Consider the following 23282-nt stretch of genomic DNA (forward strand, 5'->3'; position numbering starts at 1 on the left):
GTTTGAAAGAGGAGTGAAAGAAGCCATCTATGTCCACTGTGAGCGACCATCTTTGAACAGAGGCAGGGGTTTACGACACCAACTCTCTGCCATCTATAATCCAGTTTTGAGATCCCTTCCCAGACGCCTTAACGCCCACTCACATCCTGGGCCATCTGACCTCAGGAATTCGCATGATAAGGTGGGGCCAGGTTTCACAATGAACACACCCGAAACTCTGGCTGATTGGGACCCACGCCCAGTTTCCCACCTTGGCTCAGGCGATTAGAGGATCATCAGGGGGTCCTTTTGTCCCTCTGTGGGGGGTCACTCCCACTAGGTTTATATCTGGGACTCTCCACCATTTGACCTTAGAACTGAAGAAGCTTCTCGGATGAGAGGTGAAACGTCTTCAAGCAACTTAAAGAAGTCCAGACGCTTTTCTTTGCAAGCTCCTTTGAATACAATTACACCTTACCTGTTTGGACTATATTTTTATATTTCATTTTTACTTGCTGCCAGGAACGTTTGGGGCCTGTTGGGTTGCACCTGCGCTCAAATCACATCACAAAATAAAATGTATGAAATAAAAAATAAAATGAAATATAATAAAATAACGTGTTAAATGGGTGGAAATCCCTAGATCAATGTTTAAATGAACACTCACGCATTGACTGTCGGCTTTGTTTTGCCATGCATGCTCCCTTTGTTTTGCAGCTGAGGCTGTGTTACTTTTTTTCCGCGGAATTTGCATGTTATCGGCATATGCTGCCATCAGAATTTCGGCCTCAAGCGCTGTAAAATACATTGACCGCGCCTTCTTTCCTTCCGTCTCCATGGTGACTCGCTTAATCTGTGCTCCACTAATCAGGGCTTTATGTATCCTCGTGCGCGCGCTTAACTTGGGGTTAAAGCAACTCCGCGTTGACTGAACTAATTGTTATCAGCCTTTCTGAAACCGAATATTCCGAGTTGGACAGTTCGGGGTTACTCAACCCTGAGTATCGTTTTTCACTCTGAGTTTTCTAAACCGGCTTCCTGAAATAGGGCCCAGGTCACAACAAAAGTGTCATAAACTAGCACACGTTTGCCTCTAACCTGCAACTTTGTCAACTCAAAGAGTTAAAACAAAAAGTACAAGAGTATAGTTGACGTTGCAGATAGATGGGTCATACCAGAGCAATGGTTTTCTTTTTTAAGCCGTTACAATGAAGCAGTTCTTCATTTCAGGATTAAATGCCCACCTATACTTCTCTTTGGAATTTGTATGTTTGTGTAGATATTAAATGTATTTTAGTGCATTCCCTGAAGATATTTTTTAACGAGGTGTTTGCTTCTCTCTTTCAAAATGTCTTTCATTTCCCCAGAGGAGGGTTCCCCCCCCCACGCTTTGCAAAGTTATATTCTGTCCCAAGGCATCACTTCTTGCTGTCAGCGTTCAGCCACGAGCCGTCCTCCTCCACCTCCCGTCGGACAACGAGCAGCATCTCTGCCACGTCCTGAGAAAGCTGTTCAGTGAGAAATGTGCTGAAACAGAAGCGAAGAGAGAGAAGGTTAGAAGAACAGACAGTGGGGATTTTAATAGAGCACAGTGTCCTAACACAAAACAAACAATGAGCTAACCCCCACTCCCATGTGACCAGTCACATGGTATGACTCACTCAATGAGTTCAAACAGCACACCAAAGCCAAGTTTAGATCGAAGTCAGAATCACTCACACAGAGATTACGTCTCTGCTCCTGAGAGTCCGGGAAACATTGGACGTATACGTGCGCAATTCTTACCGCAGCTCTGCTTCTCCGCCGATGCAGACCGGACTCTTCAGCTTAGAGTCCAGGTTGTAGTACTGTCCGCTAACTTGCCGAACTGCGAGCCAATGCCGCCGCCGGAGCGGGAGGGACACAATCCCCAAAGATACTCGTGATGGGACATTCAGAATAAAGCCTTGGACCTTTGACATACAGAGGTTCTCAACTTCCCTGCAGTTTGAAAGAGGGGAGAAAGAAATCACTAAATCAGCCACTTTGAGATAGTCTTACTTAACCAGTTATTACGCGCAGTGCATCTCAGGGCATTTTTCATTATGAATGACCTCGACCCGGATAGCCTACTTCTGCAGCACTTACTGAGTCTGTAAATCTATCAAAGCACAAAATTCATTTTCACATGTAGCTGCGGTTTGGTAAGACTGCCAATATGCTTTTTATGTGTAATCCAACAACGCCTCAGGGTTACATCACAAGTGGTTTAAAATTAAGATGTTGTTTTAAGGGAAAAAAAAACAAACACCATCTGTGTCTGAAAATAGTCTCAAGAATTCCCTTTTATTACAACAGCCTGGCACTAAGAGCTGATCTCAATATTCTGGATCCCGTTGCAGTATACAGTCCCAGCCACTTTATTAGGTACACCTTGCTAAAACTAGGTTGGTTGGTTGTAATCTCAGTTCCCTTTGTGGCCCCCGGTCTAGTCTTCTGATACTGTATCCCATCTGCTTCAAGGTTTGACATGTTGCACATTCAGAAATGGTGTTCTGCCCTGGAGATGGTTTCTTGGGAAAATCCCAGAAGATCAGCAGTTTCGGAAATAAACAGACCCCGTCCATCTGGCACCAACAACCGTGCTACGTTCAAAATCACTTTAAATCATCTTTCTTCCCCATTCTGATGCCCAGTTTAAACTTTAGCAGGTCATCCTGACTGTGTTTTGATGGCTAAATTCCTAAACGAAATGAGTTGCTTCCATGTAATTGTCTAATTGGATATTTTTATTAACAACCAGCTGTATAGGTATGGCTTAAAAAAAGCGACTGTGAGATTAAGTAAAGGAGAAAGGTAGAACAAACAGCCTGGAGACATAGTGTAAATGAAAAAGTAAATTTCAAATTTAACACCAACATTATGAGCACAGAGGCGGGACCTCTACACAAAATGACTTTCTCATTTCACAGACTTCAGTGTGACTCACTTACCTGCGTTTGTCCCACCACACCGCAGCCAACTCCCGGCTCTGTAGTGCCGCCATGATGACGTTGACATCATAGTTTCCCGTCCCTAACACCGACCGATGTGGGTTCACAACACACTGTGGAGCCAGCCTGCCACAAGAGAAAAAAGGCAGAGTTTTAAAAAACCAAATGTTATACTGCATCTTCTTTACAAAACTGTTTAGATTTGTTTTACTTTCTTGCATATAAATATCATCACAATGCATAACTGTTGTCCCAAAACAACCACACCGATATGAAAAAGCTGTGTTTTTGTGGGGTTGGGGTTGAGCTGCTCTGCATTCAAATAAATGTTGTTTGTCAAAAGCCACAGAGATCATGACTCATCTGGCCTCATGTTCAATTAAGCTAATGGCTGCTGACATACATGCCAGCCTCACTGAAAAACAATGGTTTCTGCTACACGGACAGCACCCACTGCTCTTTCCCCACAAAAACCTAATGTTAAATTTTCCCAACAGTGAATGTAAAAACAACAACAAACACCCACACACTTCTGATCAAATTAAAGCTTTTGTTAAGAATAAATGTTTGGCATTTTTCACTTTTAGGTGGAAGACATGATGGCTGAATGAGGGAATTCAGTAATTTCTGCTTGAGTCTTGGAGTTCCCAGTAAAAGCCTTGCTCGGCACTGCCAAAACTGAAGCTAAACATGAAAACCTGTCATGTTCAGCATCTCACACACGCCTTAGAAGATAAAAGCAGCTGCTGCATTGCAGAAAAATGGTAGTCTGTTCACAGGGTAAACAAATGATGGAGTATTGTCTGGAATGTTGAGGTTATAAACTGGTCAGATCATTGGTGAGTTTAGCAGATGGATCGTTTGAATGCTGTCGCTGGTTTGTGTACAGATTTCCGTACACCGTCACGTCACCCAGAGGCTCCCCTACCTTTTGCATATATCGTCGGCTGTCTCTTTGGTAAACACCCGCTCCTGGAGCACGTTGTTGAGTGCGTGAATTGCGCACAGCTCCAATCGTTGCTTCTCATGAAACACCTCTCCTTCGCTCATACTAAAGCTTCACAGACAAACGAGAAGTCTCGTTAATTAACTGTCATGTTACATCTGCTAGCTAGCAGTTTGTAGCCCATTCAGGCTAGCGGCTGCTCGCTGTAAAAGAAGCTGAAAAATCTGAGTATACACTGTGTTTATGACTGCTGGCAGTTTGGAAAAACATCGCCCCGATAAACTATTATTAATCAACAATAGCTAAACGAAGCTACCAACCTGCTGATAAAGCGATGCGCCGTTTAAATGATGATGGAGCCTGACAGCTACATCCAGAAACCGGAAGCTGAGCCTTTGTTGTTGAGGTGGTGTTGGGGTTTTTTTGTCGTCCGTATGCGTCCCTCACAGCAGGGCTGGAAACCCCGCCAGTTTAACAGTCTAATTATGCTGAATAGAGGAAAGTAATAATAATGGCAGGATTAACTCATCTTTAACTCACCAATGGTGTCACACACACACACTTCTTCCCCGCGTCTAATCACTGAGCTGATGCTGCAGCGCCCCCTAGTGACGAGCCTGATTACTGCTGACTGCGGTGATACAGACTGAAGTTGATGAAGTGAGCTAAGCCTCGAATAAAAATAAAGAACTATATTCTAGGAAAAATATAACTAAACTAAATGAAATTAAGTTGTACAACCACCAAACTGAAATAAACGAAATAAATAAATAAATAAAAATATGTAGGAAATAAGATAAGATAAGATAAGATAAGATAAGATAAGATAAGATAAGATAAGAAAATTTTTTATTAATCCCTCGGGTGGGTTCCTCTGGGAAATTCGGTTTCCAAAAGCACAGCACCGACAGAAGTTACAGTTACAGAATATTATATATATATATATATATATATATATATATATATATATATACACACACACACACACACACATATATAAATACAGAGACATATATAAATAAAATATACGAAGGGGATAAATAGAATAAATAGGAATAAAAATAAAAATACAAGTGAATTGCACATTTCAAGTATTGAGGTCTATTGAACCATTGACTATTAACAAAAGTATTGCACAAAAGGTATTGCACAGTGAGGTGAAGAGGCACTACAGCTTAGTTGTTCCCCCCTCCTTTGTCCACCTGTTTCCCCTCCCTCTCCCCTCCAGAGAGGAGTTAAACATTTTGATGGCGTGTGGGACAAAGGAAATGTTGTTTTCAAAGCCTGCCCGACTAAGGCTTTGATGCATTGTTTGGTGAGACTTGAGATTTCTACATGACTGCCTTATTCTATTCTGAAATAGTGGACAATGATGTTTGCAGACGACATTGTGATTTGTAGTAAAAACCAGGAGTAGGGCGAAGAGCTGAAGAAAGTCAGTAGAAGCATGACTAAACTAGACTAGACTAGACAGGTGAAAAGGTAAAGTTTCAAGGAGCAGAGGTTGCAACGTTGGATGAGTTTAAATACCTGGAGTCACATCCAAGACAACAAACAGTGCATAAGAGAGGTTAAGAACAGGCAGGGTTAAGTGGTTGGAAACAAGTGTGGGGGGTGATTTGTGACAGAAGGATAGCAGCAAGAGTGAAAAAAATGGCTTACAAGATGGTTGTGACACCTGCTGTGATGTCTAGTTTGGAGACGGTGCCACCGACAAAAAGACAGGAGCCTGAGCTGGAGAGAGAAGGCTCAAATGGTTTGGGGATGTGCTGTGGAAAGATGGTGGATGCATTGGACAAAGGATGTTGAATGTGCAGCTGCCAGGCAGAAGGAAAAGAGGAAGTCCACCAAGAAGATTCATGGATGTCGTGAAGGAGGGCATGCAGGGTTGGTGTGTCACAGGAGGATGTTAGGGGCAGGGTAAAATGGAGGCAGATGATCTGATGTGGCGACCCCTAAAGGAAGGAGTTGAAAAATGTATATATTCTGAAATTATTAGCAAATTATTATTAGCTCTTAATAAATATTCTCCATAGTATAATAATAAAGTTAGAACTTAAAACAATTAAAACAGAAGCAAGTAAATCCATAAACTGAAAACTGTAAATTTTCAAATTTACATTATTACAGAAAAATGTTAAATCTGTCTGTTTTTTTATTGAGATAAATGTAATTATTTGCATTCCTGAACAGGAAAAGATTTAATGGATAGATGTTGCACTTGAATAATTTCTTAAAGAAGTCCAGTGTGGGAAAACTAATTCTGTTTAATGTGTGTCTAATAGATAACAAAATATTTTTTAGTTTTAAACAGATTTTATGACAAGTAATCTAATAGATTTGTTAATTACTGTAACGGTTAGGGTGACAAAGCTTTGTCTTACTGTAGAGGCTAAGCCTACGCTTGAAGCCACTGAGGTATTTGTTGACAGGGATGACGCGCGATTTCACTGGTATGCATGAATATATTAAACTTGATACAGTCCAATAACTCCAGCCTTACTCATCTTGTCCTTTAGATTCTTTATTTCCACAATTTAACATAGCAGCACAGCGGTCACAAACTGTTTGCCTTCTTCCGATCAACAACACACCTGCTGCTAATTACGTGTGTCTACCTTAAATACATTCACCATACCAAAAAACTCAAAAAGTGACCTCTAGCGGCATACATAAGGTATCAACCCCAAAATTTCATAAATTATGGCAGTGTTTTGGAATCACTTAAAAGATCTCTCTAAACTTGATTATAAACAGTGGGACAATTTTGGCAAAAAGGTCAAGATTTGGTCACGATGACCTGTCTGATCGAGCATCAGTATGCGGAAAAATACGGTGGCCCCTAGAGACAAAGCACGTACAAACTCCAAAACACTTGCGAACTCCAAAACACTTGCAAATTCCAAACACTTTGGATTTTGCAAGTGTTTTGGAGTTTGCAAGTGTTTTTTCGTTAGCAAGTGTTTTGGAGTTTGCATGTGTTTTGGAGTTTGTACGTGTTTTGGAGTTTGCAAGTGTTTTTTAGTTTGCATGTGTTTTGGAGTTTGCAAGTGTTTTGGAGTTTGCAAGTGTTTTGGAGTTTGCAAGTGTTTTTTAGTTTGCAAGTGTTTTGGAGTTTGCAAGTGTTTTTTAGTTTGGAAGTGTTTTGGAGTTTGCATGTGTTTTGGAGTTTGCAAGTGCTTTTTAGTTTGCAAGTGTTTTGGATTTTGCAAGTGTTTTGGAGTTTGCAAATGTTTTGGAGTTTGCATGTGTTTTGGAGTTTGCAAGTGTTTTGGAGTTTGCATGTGCTTTGGAGTTTGCATGTGTTTTGGGGTTTGCATGTGTTTTGGAGTTTGCATGTGTTTTGGGGTTTGTATGTGTTTTGGAGTTTGCAAGTGCTTTTTAGTTTGCAAGTGTTTTGGATTTTGCAAGTGTTTTGGAGTTTGCAAATGTTTTTTAGTTTGCAAGTGTTTTGGAGTTTGCAAGTGTTTTTTAGTTTGCAAGTGTTTTGGAGTTTGTACGTGCTTTGTCTCTAGGGGCCACCGTAGAAAAAGGGTGATTTAAGTGACTTTGAACATGGTATTGAACATTGATTGGTGGTGTGGTGTCAGACAGACTGGTCTGAGTATTTCAGAAACTGCTGATCTACTGGGATTTTCCCACACAACCATCTGTAGGGTTACAGAGGATCCTAAAAAAGAGAAAATATCTAGTGATCGACACTTCTCAAATGCTCAAATGTCAGGGGTCAGAGGAGAACGGCCAGACTTTTTCAAGCACATGGGAAAGCAATAGCAACTCAACAAAAGCATGCAGAAGAGCATTTCTGAAAGCACAACATGCTTAAAGCTACAGGGCTACAATCATACTGGGTGCCACTCCTGCCAGGTAAGAACGGGAAACCAAGGCTATGTCCACACGTACACGGGTATTTTTGAAAACGGAGATTTTCTGTTTTCGTTTTAAAAAATAATCCCGTCCACACGTAAACGCAGAAATGAAGGAAAATGCTGCTAGGAACATGCCAAAGCAACAGGTGGCGATATATTCCTAACCGTGTAGAAATGTTGGCCAATCAGAAGTCTAGAAGCCTCGGTGGGAAATAGTAAACAAGGATGGGGCATAGAAGCAGAACCCAGTCATATGTGTGGAGGGACAGTAACTGTGTGTGTATATGTAAGCATTTAAACACTGCAGAGAGTACAATTAACAGTAACAGTATGGTAGAAATTAATTTCACCGAAACAATAACGTGGCGCACAGTGTGACGTCAAAAAAGGCGCACACCTTTGACGCTGCGCTTTCTGTCCACACGTAAATGCAAAAACGGAGTTTTCAAAAATATCCACCCTGGCAGGAGTTTTTAAAAATCTCCGTTTTCAGTGACCAAAAACGCCGTTTACGTGTGGAGGAAAGGTGCAAACGCAGAGAAAAATCTGCGTTTTCAAAAATACCCGTGTACGTACGTCCACATGTTCAGTGACTGAAAACGTTTCGGTCACTGAAAACGGAGATTTTTAAAAACTTCTGCCAGGGTGGATATTTTCAAAAACTCAGTTTTTGCATTTACGTGTGGACGGAGAAAACGCAGCGTCAAAGATGTGCGCATTTTTTGACGTCACACTGTGCGCCACGTTATTGTTTCGGTGTAATGAATTTCTATAATAGCGGATGTAGACAAAATACTGTTACTGTTAATTTTACTCTCTGCAGTGTTTAAATGCTTACATATACACATACAGTTACTGTCCCTCCACACATACGACTCAGTTCTGCTCTATGCGCCATCTTTGTTTACTCTTTCCCACCCAGGCTTATTGACTTCTGATTGGCCAACATTTCTACACGGATAGGAATATAGCGCCACCTGCTGCTTTGGCATGTTCCTAGCAGCGTTTTCCTTCGTTTTTGGCTTTTATGTGTGGACGGAATTTTTTTTATAAACGAAAACGTTTTCAAAAGGAGAGGCTATGCGTTTTCGTTTGAAAACGCATGGTTTTCTCTCCCGTCCACACTGAGACGGCGTTTTCGCTCATGGAAAATGCAGCGTTTTGAAAACGCTCTCGAAAACACCTACATTTGAAAACGGTGTTTTGGTGTGGCAGTGCGGACAGCCAAAACTGAGACTTTCTAAAACGATGATGCATGTTAGTCATATGATGCAGTCATGTGACCAATTAAACTAAGATAGCGGAGGGAATTCTACAGCAATTGTTTTGTTTGCTCTCAATTTTGACAGCCCTATTAAAGATTAATATGAGTCTGTATATGCTCCAGATAGCTTTTCTTCAAATTCTTTAACTCTCACTCGCGTTTTGCAACTTTGCACCTTTGTGTTACTTACAGCAACAACTCCACCTCATTGTTAGTCCATTTAAAAAACGCTGTGCTTTTCCTCAACATTTTGCAGCAATGTTTCAAAGAGCTGGAAAGTAAATAAGCAGCAGACAGAAATAAGGCAGGTCAATCTTCTTGCGCTTCACGTATGCGCAGTACTGGAACGTAAGCGTTTTCAGTCGTTTCAATGTGGACGTGCAACGCTGTGAAAACGACTGAAAAACGCATGGACGCAGAGCGTTTTCAGATGAAAACGCCGTTTTCAGATCTATCCGGCCTAGTGTGGACGTAGCAGGCTCACAATGATTGGACAATCAAATACTGGAAAATGTTGCCCAGTTTGTGAGTCTTGATTTCTGCTATAACATTAAACATGAAAGTACACATCCATCCTGCCTTGTCCCAGTGGTTAGGGCTACTGCTGGTGTTGTAATAGTGTGAGGATATTTTCTTGGCCAATTTTGGGTAACAACTGAGCCTACCTGTGATTATGTCCATCCCCTCATGACCACGGTGTGCATATTTTTTGATGGCTGCTTCCAACAGGATAATACACCATGTCACAAACCTCAAATCATCTCAAACTGGTGTCTTGAACAAGAAAATTAGTTTACTGTCCTCAAATGTCCTCCACAGCCAGTTTACCTCCAGTTTACCTCAGTCTAATAGAGCACCTTTGGGCTGTGGTGGAAAGGCATATTCACATCATGGATGTGCAGCCAACAAATCTGTTTCTACTGTGTGATGCTATCGTGTCAATCTGAACCAAAATTTCTGAGGAATGTTTCCAGCACCTTGTTGAATGTCATAAAGAATTAAAATAGTTCTGAAACCAAAAACGGCTCCAGAGCAGTACTAACAAGGCGTAGGTCACCTAAAAGAGGGTCTGATGAATAAATGTTAATTGTGTTGTTATTTTTGGTGGTGTGTTGCTCAGGCACGTTTCTGTACTACACGAATACGAAAAAAAATGAGTGTAATTTAATCCAGTTATTGTTATTGCCAATTAGAGTGAACTTAATTAACCAACATTAAAATAAATCTATCATACAACGTAACAAAAGTGACCCCGCTTATCAAGTTAAGTATTTATCTATTGAATAAATTAGGCTGGCTGGTTTAAACAGTAGGCGTTTCTTAATTTTGGTGTTCAATGTAGCTGGTGCTGATCTTTCAGTATCGATTAGATTTGTGAGTTTTTCAAATGGACCTATCGCTGGCGTGTATCAGATGTACTTTTCACTCTATGTGGCTGATAGGGCTTTTTGATGTGACGCAGCTCTATCGATGCATTTCGATTGGTCTGTCTCTTCTGACGTTTCACACCACTGTGCCGGTCATTGGTCTGTGCTTTAAGGTTCAATTGAGGATCGTATTTTTGTTCCTGTGTCAACGTAGAGAAGAAAAGAAGAACGGCGATCATCAGCCAGTCGGCTAAGTTTTCATCGAATATAGTTTTTCACTCCTCTAAGCTCTATTAGAAACGGTTCTTTATATCTGACACCAGCCAGACACCCACCACCCAAGCAGAGCTCCTTTTTGAAGATGGTAAGATCAACCTCTTAGCTAACAGCTAATGGGAGACACTGCTAGCTCTAACCGATTTTAGCTGTCGATTTTTTTTCTTTCGATTTTTATGGGCGGTTGTGTCTATTTGTTGAAAGTTAATGCGTTTATTAAAGTCTTCAGATGTATATTGGTGTAATTAATAAGTACCTTTATACACAATAGAAACTATTACCACTAAACCAAAAGCTTCTTTAACACGAAATCTAATCGAGGCATTTGCTAGGCTAGGTATGCTAACGGTAACATAAAGTTAACATTGCCCGTCGACTGTTTAACTGGTATTAATTATCTACTGCTGTGCCTTTAAAGCATACTTCAAGTTGATCAAGTTATAACTCATCTGACTTCTCTGAGGATGCTTAACGTGGTGCGGGGACCGCTGGCTCGATGATGAAACCGTAGCTCCCCCAGAGGAGCTCCAGCTCATGTTCATTACGTAAATACGTGTTAAAATTAGGAAGATAATGACTGGCAAGCGCAGATTACAGAGAAAAGCTTGTGTAAAATGACAGCAGATCCGCAGCGGAAAATGTAGATGGTCTCAGGTGGTGCCGATGATAGATTTTTTTTCTTCTGCCATATGGCCGATCGACACATTATTAAAATGTGTGGAACGAAATCATCAAAGCCATACAAAAAAATATGTTTTAGTGTGTAATGAGTCGATACCTACCTACATAATAAACATTTTGATAATATGTTAAATTTACTTCACTCACACTCGCTGTATATTAAAGAAAAGGTGTCCAGTGTGCTAACAGACCAACATGTTGAGGCAGTGTCATATTTATTTGTTAGTCAAAGTTTAGGAAAGTAAACACGTGGTTGTAAAATGTGTACATCTACAGAGACAAAGGTTTTTGCAGCAAGCCAAAAACGAAGTGTGAAATAAATATTTGAGTAGACTGAAATACAAAAAAAAAAAGTGAAAATCAGAATGTAGAGGAAATAGCCTTAGGTTTAGCCACTTTGGTTGTCAACATAAACTGCCTAATGCTGAAACTAAATATTTTCAAAGATTAAAAATGAACTAAAATGAGCGAACCCATTCTGGAAATTAAATGAATGCTTAGAAATAAAAAGTCAAAACATGTGAAAAATATAAACTAGTGGGCTTTTTTTTAAAGTCCCAAAGTCAGCTGAAATAACACTGAATAATATGGGACAGTTGTTGCTATAGAAAAGGAAAATAAATTTACATTGTACAAACTATCACATAACAAATGGGGAGGGGGGGGATGTAATGAAATGTGCTTCATTTTTTTTCTGGACTTCTTGATGTCAAAACTGCATAATTTGTTTAAGTCTAGTTCTCAGCATTAGTAACATGTCCCAGTGTCCTACACAAAGATATTCTTTTCTTTTTTTCTGAATCTGGTGATCCTATATTTGTTGGTTTTTTTTTTGTTTGTTTTTTTTTTCTTCTCTTCTCTTTTTCAGCTGCTTTGGCTTACATGCTTTAAATGTAAAACTTTATCTTAACAGTACCTGAGGTGAAGTTACAGCCTTCATTTTTCCTCATTCTTAGTAAGAGTACAGCTTGGTCATTCCTGTTAGCGCTGTGGCTAAACTATTGTTATGTCTCTCCAGAACTCCAATGTGGAGAATTTGCCCCCTCATGTTCTTCGCTTGGTCTACAAAGAAGTTTCAGCTTTAGCAGCAGATCCACCCGAGGGCATTAAGATTTATCCCAGCGAAGAAGACATAACAGAGCTTCACACAGCAATAGAGGGACCAGGTAAGGATTATGATATAGTGTCATCACTTCACACTTAGAGCAGGACCGACACAACTCTTGGGAGTAAACTCACCAAGTGAGTATTTGCAGTATGGTCTTTTCATAATTTAGGGCTTTAGATTTGCAAAAGTTTCTTTAAGATCTCTAGTTTGAACCAGATTTGTTGAGTTTGTCCTGACTCAAAATATTTTATCATAGAAGATCAGTACAGAGCATTTCGTATTTCATTAAATAGACAAATTGTCAGAGACTGATGAGTAAAATAAACTTAATGAAATCCATACTAATTGTATTACTTCTGTCCTTGAATAACTAATGTGGAAATTTATTTTCAAAACCAGCGATAAAATATCCTAGTTTAGTCACCTTGCAGCTTGTATTTTCAAGGGTTTTTTGTGTATTCTTAAATATATTATCTCTCAGGGTTTTTCCTGCATGCAAACATTTCTAGGTTTCTAACAAAAATATTTTAGCCCATTTTCTTTTTAGGCTGTATTTTATTTCCTTCAACATTACATGCATTCTTGTTTTTGAAAATGTCCAGAAATAAATTCAGATTTCTGTTAAGTAAGGTGACAGACACTTGCCGCCTTCACTGTGTGCCAGTCAGTTGTGCCAGTGTGTTATAGTCATTAATCAAAGGGTCACCAGTGTCCAGGAAAAACCCCGAGTTCTGCGTCATGTTCGCAGCAAACTGTATTTACAGTGTGTTAGTTACTTCACCACTTCACATCCAGAAAAACAGCTTCAAACAATAATATTTAAAGGCTGAGAGTTTCTTATTGATAGCCAACTTTGTATTATCAGCTCAAGGTAATAACATGACTGGTGATGACTGAGCTGAGTCAGCCGTCTGCTCCATGATTTTTAGGTATTATTGAAGCTTAAATGGAAGCCATCAGCTTTGATGGAATCTTTTACTATCTGTACATAATTTAGTCTTTGTGCTGTTAATTTGTAGAATAATAAATCCTCAAGGCCTGTTTTACATTTCTATTCCCCCCTTCGTGGAGCTTTCAAAATTTATGCTGTTGTGTAATCACTTAAATTATGGGTTTTGTGGGTGTTGTTAATATCATGAGACACATAAGTCACTTTAAACTATCATGATATCTTGCCACTATGCACTCATTGCTTCAGACGTTATTTTTAAGTAGGTCTTGAAGAGCCAGACACTTGTCCACATTTTCTACTCCTCCACAGAGCTCCGTCGCGGCATCAGTTTCATTTATTGGGCACTGACATTTATATCTGATTTCAGATCAGGTAATTCATTATGTTAAAGCAGCAGTACAGTGTGTTTCATAATGTCAAATTTTTGTTGTTGCTACTTGGCATACCTGGTTAAAAGCTGAAGCGTACACAGACAGATGGTGATGATGGTCAAACAAGAAATATCAGGTCAAATATCAGATTATTTCATTGGAAACTGATAGAAGTTAAATGCAGGAAATTGACTTAAGAGCAAGTGACAAGGATTTGAAATGGCCTCGTAAACTTCCTTACTCTTCTCTCACGAAAGAATATTGTGTTTATTTCACTTTGTTACCACTGATGACAGGATAATATTAGATTATTTTTGTACACAAATCTCCTGTTCCCTAAAAAGTCTCCTCGCTTTAAGAAACCTGTCTAACAGATGGTAAGATTAAATCTTCGATGCTGGCACAGTTTTCATTCTGGAACCTTTTATTTTATTTTTTTTAAAACCAAGACTAGGTGTCAAGGAAAAGTGTCAGGTGGTATTTCTTCGGCTTTGAAATATTTGCCGTTATGTGACAGATTTGAAATGATAGTTAATGTGCTCTGTGACTGACTGACTTGTATGCGCTGAATGTGTTGTCAGAGGACTCGGTTGCAGCTCTGTGACCCTCTTTTTCTGGATGAAGTTTGGCAGAGTCAGGACATAATGTTCATGTGATGAATTCTTTATACTTCAACAGAGGGAACTCCATTTGCTGGTGGCATTTTCCGAATGCGTCTGGTCCTCGGGAAGGACTTCCCTGCGGTTCCACCCAAAGGGTATTTCCTGACCAAGATTTTTCACCCCAACGTGGGTCATAAGGGAGAGATCTGTGTCAACGTGCTGAAGAGGGACTGGAAGGCAGAACTCGGCCTCAAACATGTCTTACTGGTAAGAAGGATGATCTGTGTGTTTGTTTCAGTATCGCTTGTGTTGAGGCCACTAATTTCACATCTCTTTCCTTCACTTTCCTACAGACAATCAAGTGTCTTCTAATCCATCCGAACCCAGAATCGGCTCTGAACGAAGAGGCCGGCCGCTTGCTGTTAGAGGACTATGCTGAGTACGAGTCCCGGGCCCGCCTGCTCACAGAGATCCACGCCATGGGCGGCACTTCTGGGGCACCTCAGGATCCTAATGACGGCCCCCAGCCAAAGAAGCATGCAGGTGACCCGATGAAGAGAGCGGGACCCAGTGCGGCGTCTGTGCCAGCAGCTTTGGGTAATGGAGCCAATGGAGCCAGCACCACCACCAGCAATAGCAACAGTAGTAGTAGCACTAATAATGTAGCAGGGAAGAAGAAAGCAGATAAAAAGCGTGCGTTGAGGCGACTTTAATACCTCCATAGAAATTCTCAGTGGGTGTGTGTGTGTGTGTGTGTGCGCGTGTGTGTGTGCGCGTGCGTTTGTGTGAATGTGGGAGAGTAAATTTAAATATTGAAGTATACTGATGATGTTTTTGTTCCCTTTGACTCTTTATACCCTGAAAATCCAGACTTCTCACTTTGTACTTATACCTTATTCTTTGTCTTTCCATCACTCTGTCTTGTCCAGTTGGTGTCACGGGTTTAATTCTTCCCATACCTGAAGACGGTGACAAATTGTTGCTTTTCTGAAATGAAAGAATACACTTTCAGTCTAAAAAAACAAAAAAAAAACATCATGCCATCAGTTGTGATTTTCCTTTGGCCTACTGTGAATGAATGATACTTAATGCGATTCACTGTGCAAACCACGGCCTCTGATGTCTGTCCATTAATGAGATATAGCTCCTGTCGTCTCAGACTTAATAGCAGCCATTTTTTTTTTTTTAAAGCATTTCTTGGTAAAAGCAACTGTGATGGTACTGTGTACTGCACAGCCTGACTCATTGTTGAGTCTGAACCACGATGCTACCTTAAAGTCAGGTTTTTAAATTCAGCTCAAAGGAAATGATGGAAGAAGGCGCTAAAATTATGCAACGTCCAAATTGTATTCTTCGTTTTGTGATCCAATTTAGGTAAAGGTGTAAAGGTATGGATTGTTTCAAGTAAAGGAAGTCTGCTGTTTTTTGTTTTGTTTTTCTGACTTTTTAAAACTGTTTCACTGACCAGTATTTTCAAAAGCTGTTTTTAATCGACACGTCCATATTCAGCTGTCTTGTGGTTGTGTGTGAAGATGTAGCTCAGTGGCTGTAAGGGAACAGGGTAGATGGCATGCGCATGCCACCTCAACTGTTCTCTGTATTTAGGCATACTGTGGTGTGACTCGCTTCAACTACCCCTGCCTCCTAACAAAAGCAGCATGTCCTCTCAGATGCACCGCACGCCGACCAGCCGCGTGGAGTACCAGAGATGACAAGTGCCTAGTTTGAACCAACTTGCCCCTCCATCCGTGGCAACTGCAGGGTTTCTCGGGCAAATTTTCTTTCCGTTCTTAAATGCATGCGGGGCCTACATTTCCCAAGGAAACACACTGAAGCGCTGTTTTAATTTGGATGGAAAAGGTGCCTCTGAAACTCCTGTTACTGTGCACACTGTCTGGCTGGATATCTTGTGTCCATTTTAAATTATTTAAATTAATAAAATGTTGAAATACCAGAAGTGAAATGGAAAATCAACTCCTGTTTGTGTTTTTTCTTTGGTCCTCTTCTGTCAAGCGATGTTGAAATTAATGCTAAGAACAAATGCAAATGAGGCTTTTCTAGTGACGCGTATTAGCACATTTTGTTTAGTGGTCTCCTGTTCTGCAGTGATGGAATAACCATTATGAGGAAAAACGAGTAATTGCATCCACCCCAGCAAACCAGTGAGTTGAAGTGCACCCGATAGAGCGTCTTTGGGCCATCTAATGAAGGGCTCCACTGGCCTCTGCTGCCAACATGCAGCAGCCCACCCACCTGTGTAGAAATAGCAGCCTGCCATGCAGGTAATTATCAGACCCTTCTTAGACACCTGGGGCTCCGTGTAACCCTTTACACCTTCCTCAAGACCCGTTTTGGAAGTGCTTACCTCCTTCAACACCTGGTATAAACATCCATGCAGTGAAAACCCACACCGTGCTATTAAACATAAACACAGTTTCACTGAAGATTTTGACGTGTGTGAGATATAAGATAAGATAAGATAAGGTAGAACTTTATTAATCCCTCGGGTGGGTTCCTCTGGGAAATTCGACTTCCAAAAAAAAGCACAGCAACAACCGAAGTTAGTTACAGAATTGTTATATATATATATATATATATATATATATATATATATATATATATATATACATACACACACACACACACACATATATAAATACAGAGACAAATATAAATAAAATATACAAAGGGGATAAATAGAATAAATAGGAATAAAAAATAAAAATACAAGTGAATTGCACATTTCAAGTATTGAGGTTGTTAAAGGTTCAAAATTGAGGAGGGAGAGTACAAACCACCCTTGGTCCAGAAGCTCTTGGTCAAACAATGATTTTAATGACTACACACGTGTGGGAAGAACACTCTGTGCACAGACAGCAAGTGATCTTCGACTTAATCAAAGCACAAACAATTATTTTATAACATCAGGGTTTGTTTACTGACGCCCCTTCATGCGTCACAGATACATTTTATACATACGTCAAATCAACACCACAATGACTTTTAAGACAGAACATCATCTTCTATTTTCATGGCCGGCACTTCCTTTCTACCTTTCAGTTCCTCTTTCTTGCCGAGACGACAAGGACGGTTCCTCTTTTACCGAGACACTTTCGCAGTTCCAATCCAGACATGACTAATCTCTCTCTCCTCTAAATAAATCTAACTCATGTGTGTGTGTCACGACCTCACATGCTCTCTGTGTCACCTCTTCACCTGTTGCACTTCTGACCTTTCACTAGACCAGAGGCTCACTGAGACTATGTGTATGTCTTCTACTAAATAAATGTTTTAACCAAGAACCTCTACTAAAACCTTAATATGAAATGACCTGATATATAAGTGTTTTGTAAGCATGTATTGCAATTCCTTCTATGTTCTAGTTTTCCCTCAGCATGTATCACCTGAACAGTCACGTCAGTGAAGCTTAAGACCTTTAAAGAACCTGAACATCAACTCAAATAAGCACAGATATGCATTGTGTACACAATAGTTATAACTGCATCTGAAATACAAAATTAACATCATCATAAACATCTTAAGGCCATCTTAAAGCTATCTGTTACATTGTCAAAGCAATGATCATTTTGAATAACCTAGTAATTCAAATGGCCTCGTCTGGCCTGCTCCTCAAAATAACTGTCTGCTTTCACTTCTGCAAACAACTTCCTGTCAGCCTGCAACTCAGTCTTTCTGAAAGAGACACTGTTTAAACCTCTGTGTTCCTCTGACTGTGAGGTGTCCACACTTGAAAAAGACCAGACTTTGAATTTCACTCAACTTTATTTAGACCAACTAGTTTGATAGCTGGTAGGTAGCAGCAGGTAAAAAACTGATAGCCTGTCTTGTTCAAAGTCTTCCTCACAGTGGAAAAGTGCTTTGTTTGCCGTCCTCTCAGTATGTTGCACCCGGGTCAAATGACTGCTGCATGCATTTAAAGGTTTACTCGGCACGCCCACCCTTGATTGCTCTAATGTGGCTCACCTGGCAGGGCGGCGCACACCAGGCCGTGCTTAGATGTTGATTGCACCCAAGGTCTAATCAGCGGCCATGGGTAAGCAGCAGCACCGAACAGGTAGAGGGCAGGAGGAGGAAAAGAGGAATAACAGCCACACCTACTAGGTCAGCGCGACACCTCCCACTCGATCTTTGCTCAGCACTGTCTGGAAAGATCGCACTCAGGTGGGCTGGTCCCTCGCTTGATCTTCCACCGGTAAAAGGACCACAAGACGCCGGATGTCCCGATGTAAGGTGGTGCCCAGCTCAGGACTTGTGGTAGCGGGTTTTGGACTCTTGATCGCAATGCTGGAACTTGGAGTGACCCTCACATGCACATCTCGAACGATCCCTTTAGAATCAGGATTCACGCTGATGACTTTTGCGAGTCTGAACTGCCCTCTAAGGGCATTTTGGTCGCAGAGCCAAACTATGTCTCCAACAGCAATGTTTCTCTCTGAAGTATGCCATTTACTGCGGATGAACAGGTTTGGTCCAGCGAGTTGGCTCCAGGACCTCCAGAAGTTGTTGACTATGGTTTGTATTTCCTTCAGCCTTTTGAAAGGATAATTTGTGAAGTCAACAGTTTTGAAGTCCCCACTTTGTGTGGCTCGACCAAGCAACAGATTATTCGGCGTGATGTAGTCAATGCGATCTTCTCGGCTCTGAAATCTGGCATCAATGGGTCTCTCATTTGCAAGGTTGGCGGCTAGCTGGAGTGCTGTCAGAAACTCACTAAAGGTAAGAGCCTCTGTATTGCCGAGAGTATGGAGGGCTCTCTTGGTAACTCTGACAGCAGCTTCGGCGGCCCCATTTCGGTGAGGTGAGTCAGCGGGAAGAATCTTCCATGCCCAGATGGTCTCATTTTTGGCAGAGTATTCTTCAAGCGACTCCTTGTTTTGTCGTCTCAGGTAAGCATACATTTCTTCCAAGACAGGTTTGGCACCGACAAAGTTTGTGCCAGGATCTGACCAGATTTTCCGGGGATGGCCTCGGACAGAAGTGAACCTCTGGTAGGCAAGCAGGAAGCTCTCTGTTGATAGTGTGCTCGCTAGTTCGACATGAATGGCTCGGCTTGCCATACAGCAAAACACAACTCCCCAAACTTTCATGGTCACTCTTCTCTTGACATCATCCCTCACATGATAGGGTCCAAACAGGTCAACAGATGTAAATTCGAATGGTGCAGCAGGATTTGACCTCTCTTCAGGTAAGTCCCCCATTACTTGCTTGCAGGTTCTTGCCTTTGCCTTCTTGCAGATGATGCACTGGTCAACGACCTTTTGGGCAATAATTCTTCCTCTGACAACCCAAGCCTTCATTCTCATCCGCAGTAAGGTTTCTGCCACTCCGCCATGTCCCTCGCTGTGTGCTTCTCTGGCAAGGAGGGTGGATAGCCAGGCTTGGAATGGTAGAAGGGGAACGGCTTTGCGGTCTTTTTTGAAGGTTTGGATTCTGCCACCACAAACTAGAAGTCCACTTGTTTGGTCTCTGTAAACGACTAGTCTGTCTGTTGTGGTGCTTGGGAAGTTGACGCCCTCTTGTGCTGCTAGGCAAAGGTCTCGAAAAGCATCTTGTCTCTCGCAGACTGTGAGGACACCCGAAGATGGTACTACCTCCCACTTTTCTTGGTCTCTGGTCTTTGATCTCATGAACTTTTTGGCAACCCTCCAGACCCACGCCACAGTCCCAATCAGCCTTCTCAGGTTGCTGAATCGCCTTTCGTCAATTAGCTGTTGGGTTGCTACTCCTCGTGGTCTTCTCGACTCTACGTGTACTGAGTCCTGAGCCGCCTTGATGTGCATTCTGGTAAGGACCGCAACAAAAGTCTTTTTCTGTAGCTTTGTGACCGTTTCTTGAGCTTGGGCAGCGACTTCTCCGGCGGATTTCTTCAGCCACTCATCTTCAGGAAGTTGGAGAAACTTTGGACCCGACTGCCACTCGGAGTCCTCGGTTAGGGCATTCGGACTGGCCCCTCTGGTGAGGATGTCTGCAATGTTGGCTGACCCAGGAATCCACCACCAATCTTGGACATCAGTGATACTCTGGATTTCACCAACGCGGTTTGCAAAGAAGGTCTGGAAACCGTAGCTCTCACGCTGGATTGCACCCAAGACGGTCTGGCTGTCGACGAGGTGGTACCATTTTTTGACCTGGATTCTGCAGTGTCTCTGGAAGTAGGTCTTCAGACGGGCAGCAAAGACTGCGCCACACATCTCTGCTTTAACAGGATCGCCTTTGTGATTGAGAGGCGTCAGTTTGGCTTTGGACTCTACTAGTCTCACAATGACACTATGGCTGCAGCTCCAGCGAAGGTACATCACTGCACCATATGCATGTTCACTGCCATCAGAGAACGTGATGGCACTGGGCTCTGCACAAGGATCTGGTGGAGTCAGGGCTCTAGTGAAATGCAGTTTCTTCAGGTCAGCATACTCTTCCAGAAGCTTTATAGCGTCTTCTCGGAGACCTTCAGACAAGGCTGTGTCCCATGTGTCTTCGAGGCAGTGCTTTACTTTTGCTTCTTGGAAAGCTCTCCTTACCAGGATGGCACCCTTTTGTTTGACGGGAGTCACTAGACCGAGTGGGTCGTATAGGCCGGAGACTTGGCTTAGCAGTTCTCGCCTGGTGAGTGGATCAGGTGTTTGCTCTCTGACTTCTTCTCTGAGCAGGTCTTGACCAAGGCGCATTTTCCTCCTTTTCTTTGAGAAGTTCACTGCGACCATGACATGAAGCTTGTCATCATTGATGGTGTAGCCAAGGCCAAGGGCTTTGTTGTCATCTTCCGTCAGCTGGTTTGGCAGGATCATAGTCTTTGGCTCTGATCGAGGCAACTCTGTCTTTGACTCCTCCCTCCCACTTTGACTGGAGTAGACCCAAGGCTTCATGTAGAATCCTCCAGCTCTCAGGATGTGCTCGATGTTGGCTGTTAGGCGTCTCAAATGGTCGAGGTCATTGTGTGATGTCAGGATGTCATCGACATAAGCATCTTCTTCCAGCACACGTTTCTCCTCTGTGAAGTGACTGAATGAAGGTAGGTTTGCAGTTTCTCTCATGGCGACTTGGGCTATGCAACCAGCAGGTTTGTCTCCAATGTTGACTCTTGTTATGGCATTGGCATAGTCTTCTATGTCTGCATCTTCTGTGTCACGCCACAAGAATCTGTGCAAGTGGACTTCTCGATCTTCCAGCCAGACGGAGTTGTACATCTTGCGGACGTCACCAAGGGCGGCGTAGACACCAGCTCGGAACCTCAGCAGGACAGCTCTTATCGGGTTCAGGACATCAGGACCTTTGATGAGGATGTCATTCAGGCTGAGGCCTCTGTACTTCTGGCTGCTGTTCCACACCAACCTCACTGGGGTAGAGACAGAGTGTGGATTTGGCGCGATGAGGTGGCTTATATACCATACTGGCCCAGTCCAACTCTGCAGGACTTCTTTGGACAGCTTCACTGCAGCTCTGCGGTTTACCATCTCATGAACTTGTGCAGCATAGGCCTTCTTCCATTCAGGTTCTTTAGATAGCTTCATCTCGGTTCTGATGAATGTTGCTTCTACTGCTTTCCTGTTATTTGGCAAGGTTGCTGGATCTTCTACCCATGGGTATTTAGCATGCCAATGCGGTTCACTGTTGTGGGCATCTCCAGTTGAGTAAGTCAGGCCATTCCTCACGATCTCCATCTCCCTCTCTTCTGCAAGCGTCATTTCTTTACCCCCTGGCTGGCAGCTCCCACAACGACACCCTCCACATCTCGGCTGGCAAGCGGCTCCGATGCTTTCCCACCTCCACCACTTCAGAAAGTCTCTGCTGCTGGTAGCTGTGGTGGATGGAGTCTCAGGGTGATCAGGGTGCTGACAGGAAGCCAGGTCTTTAGTAAATTCTTGGTACTTGAATGCAGCAACTCTCATTGATCTTGCGAAGTGAGTTTTGGAGGTGTGGGCCATCAAAGTGACTTCCTCAAAGAGGTCTGGATGTGTGCCCCCAATTGTCTTGCCAAGTGGACCGTCCCAGAGAACCAGGTCACCGATGGAACGGATCTTTTGGGGCACCAGCTGGCCTTCTTTATGGCTGATTAGAAGCTGGATCTCTCTGGGTCTGATGAGGTCTTGGAGAGGGATGTCAGGGAAGATCTTTTGTAGCTTCTGAGGTGGAACATGTCTTTCCACTTCAGCAATCTTGTCAAGACCATAGCAGACTAACTGGTGAGGCTTTAAAGTTCCTTTTGAGGTGTTGACACGGATCTTGAGAAGGTAGCGCTTGGTTGCCACAGACACCTTCATACCTCCGATACCCTGGATGACGAGCATGACGTCTTCACTGCGAAGGTTGAGCTTACTTGCAGCTTTATGGGTTATGTAGTTTGTGTCAGATGCTAGATCAATTAATGTCCCAATTCTCTGCCCATCATTGGCGATGACGTCCAGGAGCATCAGGATCACAGGGTACTCTTTTAGACCAGTCCCCTCCAGTAGACCTCTCTCTGCTGCCATGGAGTTGAAGGCTCGTGATGAGACGTTGCAGAAAGCTTTCCGACACTCCTGCGCTAGCTCTGGTGATAGTTTAGAGATGAACTCTTCTTGAACCTCTGTATACCTCCTCCCCTCAGCTCTCGCCGGACCAGACTTGGGCCTTTGTGATAAGGGTCGTGGCAAGGGACAAAGAAGGTAATGATGCTGGTCTTTGCACTCTGGTTTTCCACACAGGTAAGTAGTCTTTCTGCAGGGTTCATCGTGGATCTCGAGGCATCTCTTGCAGGCTCCAAGTTGCTGCACTGCATCCTCTTTCTCCTGTAACTTTGTGTTGGTTCGAAACCGTCTGCAGATGTAGAGCTTTCTCTTGTGCTTCGGGTCCCCACAGATGATGCAGCCTGCTGGATCAGTACTAGATTTAACTGAC

The 23282-nt window shown here is 42.4% G+C and overlaps 2 protein-coding genes across 2 annotated transcripts; one reads left to right on the forward strand and one right to left on the reverse strand.

The window, feature by feature from the left end:
* Positions 1 to 458: 458 nt before the first annotated feature.
* Positions 459 to 4510, reverse strand: josd2 (Josephin domain containing 2). The gene is made up of 5 exons (XM_026184567.2): positions 4218 to 4510; positions 3880 to 4008; positions 2952 to 3077; positions 1765 to 1959; positions 459 to 1506 (listed from the first exon to the last, which is right to left on the reverse strand). The coding sequence occupies exons 2-5, from the start codon at positions 3999 to 4001 to the stop codon at positions 1398 to 1400; spliced, it is 552 nt and encodes a 183-aa protein (XP_026040352.1). The 5' UTR covers positions 4002 to 4008; positions 4218 to 4510; the 3' UTR covers positions 459 to 1397.
* A 6025-nt stretch (positions 4511 to 10535) lies between these two features.
* On the forward strand, positions 10536 to 16361 carry ube2s (ubiquitin-conjugating enzyme E2S). Its single transcript, XM_026185658.2, has 4 exons — positions 10536 to 10761; positions 12373 to 12520; positions 14464 to 14654; positions 14741 to 16361. Exons 1-4 carry the CDS (start codon positions 10759 to 10761, stop codon positions 15098 to 15100), a joined length of 702 nt encoding a protein of 233 aa, XP_026041443.1. The 5' UTR covers positions 10536 to 10758; the 3' UTR covers positions 15101 to 16361.
* The last annotated feature ends 6921 nt before the right edge of the window (positions 16362 to 23282 follow it).

This window comes from Astatotilapia calliptera, chromosome 11, assembly GCF_964374335.1.
Source record: "Astatotilapia calliptera chromosome 11, fAstCal68.1, whole genome shotgun sequence".
NCBI lineage: Eukaryota > Metazoa > Chordata > Actinopteri > Cichliformes > Cichlidae > Astatotilapia > Astatotilapia calliptera.

Excerpts from the sequence above, each read along its gene's own strand:
- josd2 (XM_026184567.2), bottom strand. The coding sequence starts at position 4,001 with ATGAGCGAAGGAGAGGTGTTTCATGAGAAGCAACGATTGGAGCTGTGC. Across the intron at positions 1,960-2,951 it reads GTGTGGTGGGACAAACGCAG|GGAAGTTGAGAACCTCTGTA; the intron begins GTAAGTGAGTCA and ends TTCAAACTGCAG. Across the intron at positions 1,507-1,764 it reads GGCGGAGAAGCAGAGCTGCG|CACATTTCTCACTGAACAGC; the intron begins GTAAGAATTGCG and ends CTTCTGTTTCAG.
- ube2s (XM_026185658.2), top strand. Across the intron at positions 12,521-14,463 it reads CACAGCAATAGAGGGACCAG|AGGGAACTCCATTTGCTGGT; the intron begins GTAAGGATTATG and ends ATACTTCAACAG. Across the intron at positions 14,655-14,740 it reads GCCTCAAACATGTCTTACTG|ACAATCAAGTGTCTTCTAAT; the intron begins GTAAGAAGGATG and ends ACTTTCCTACAG.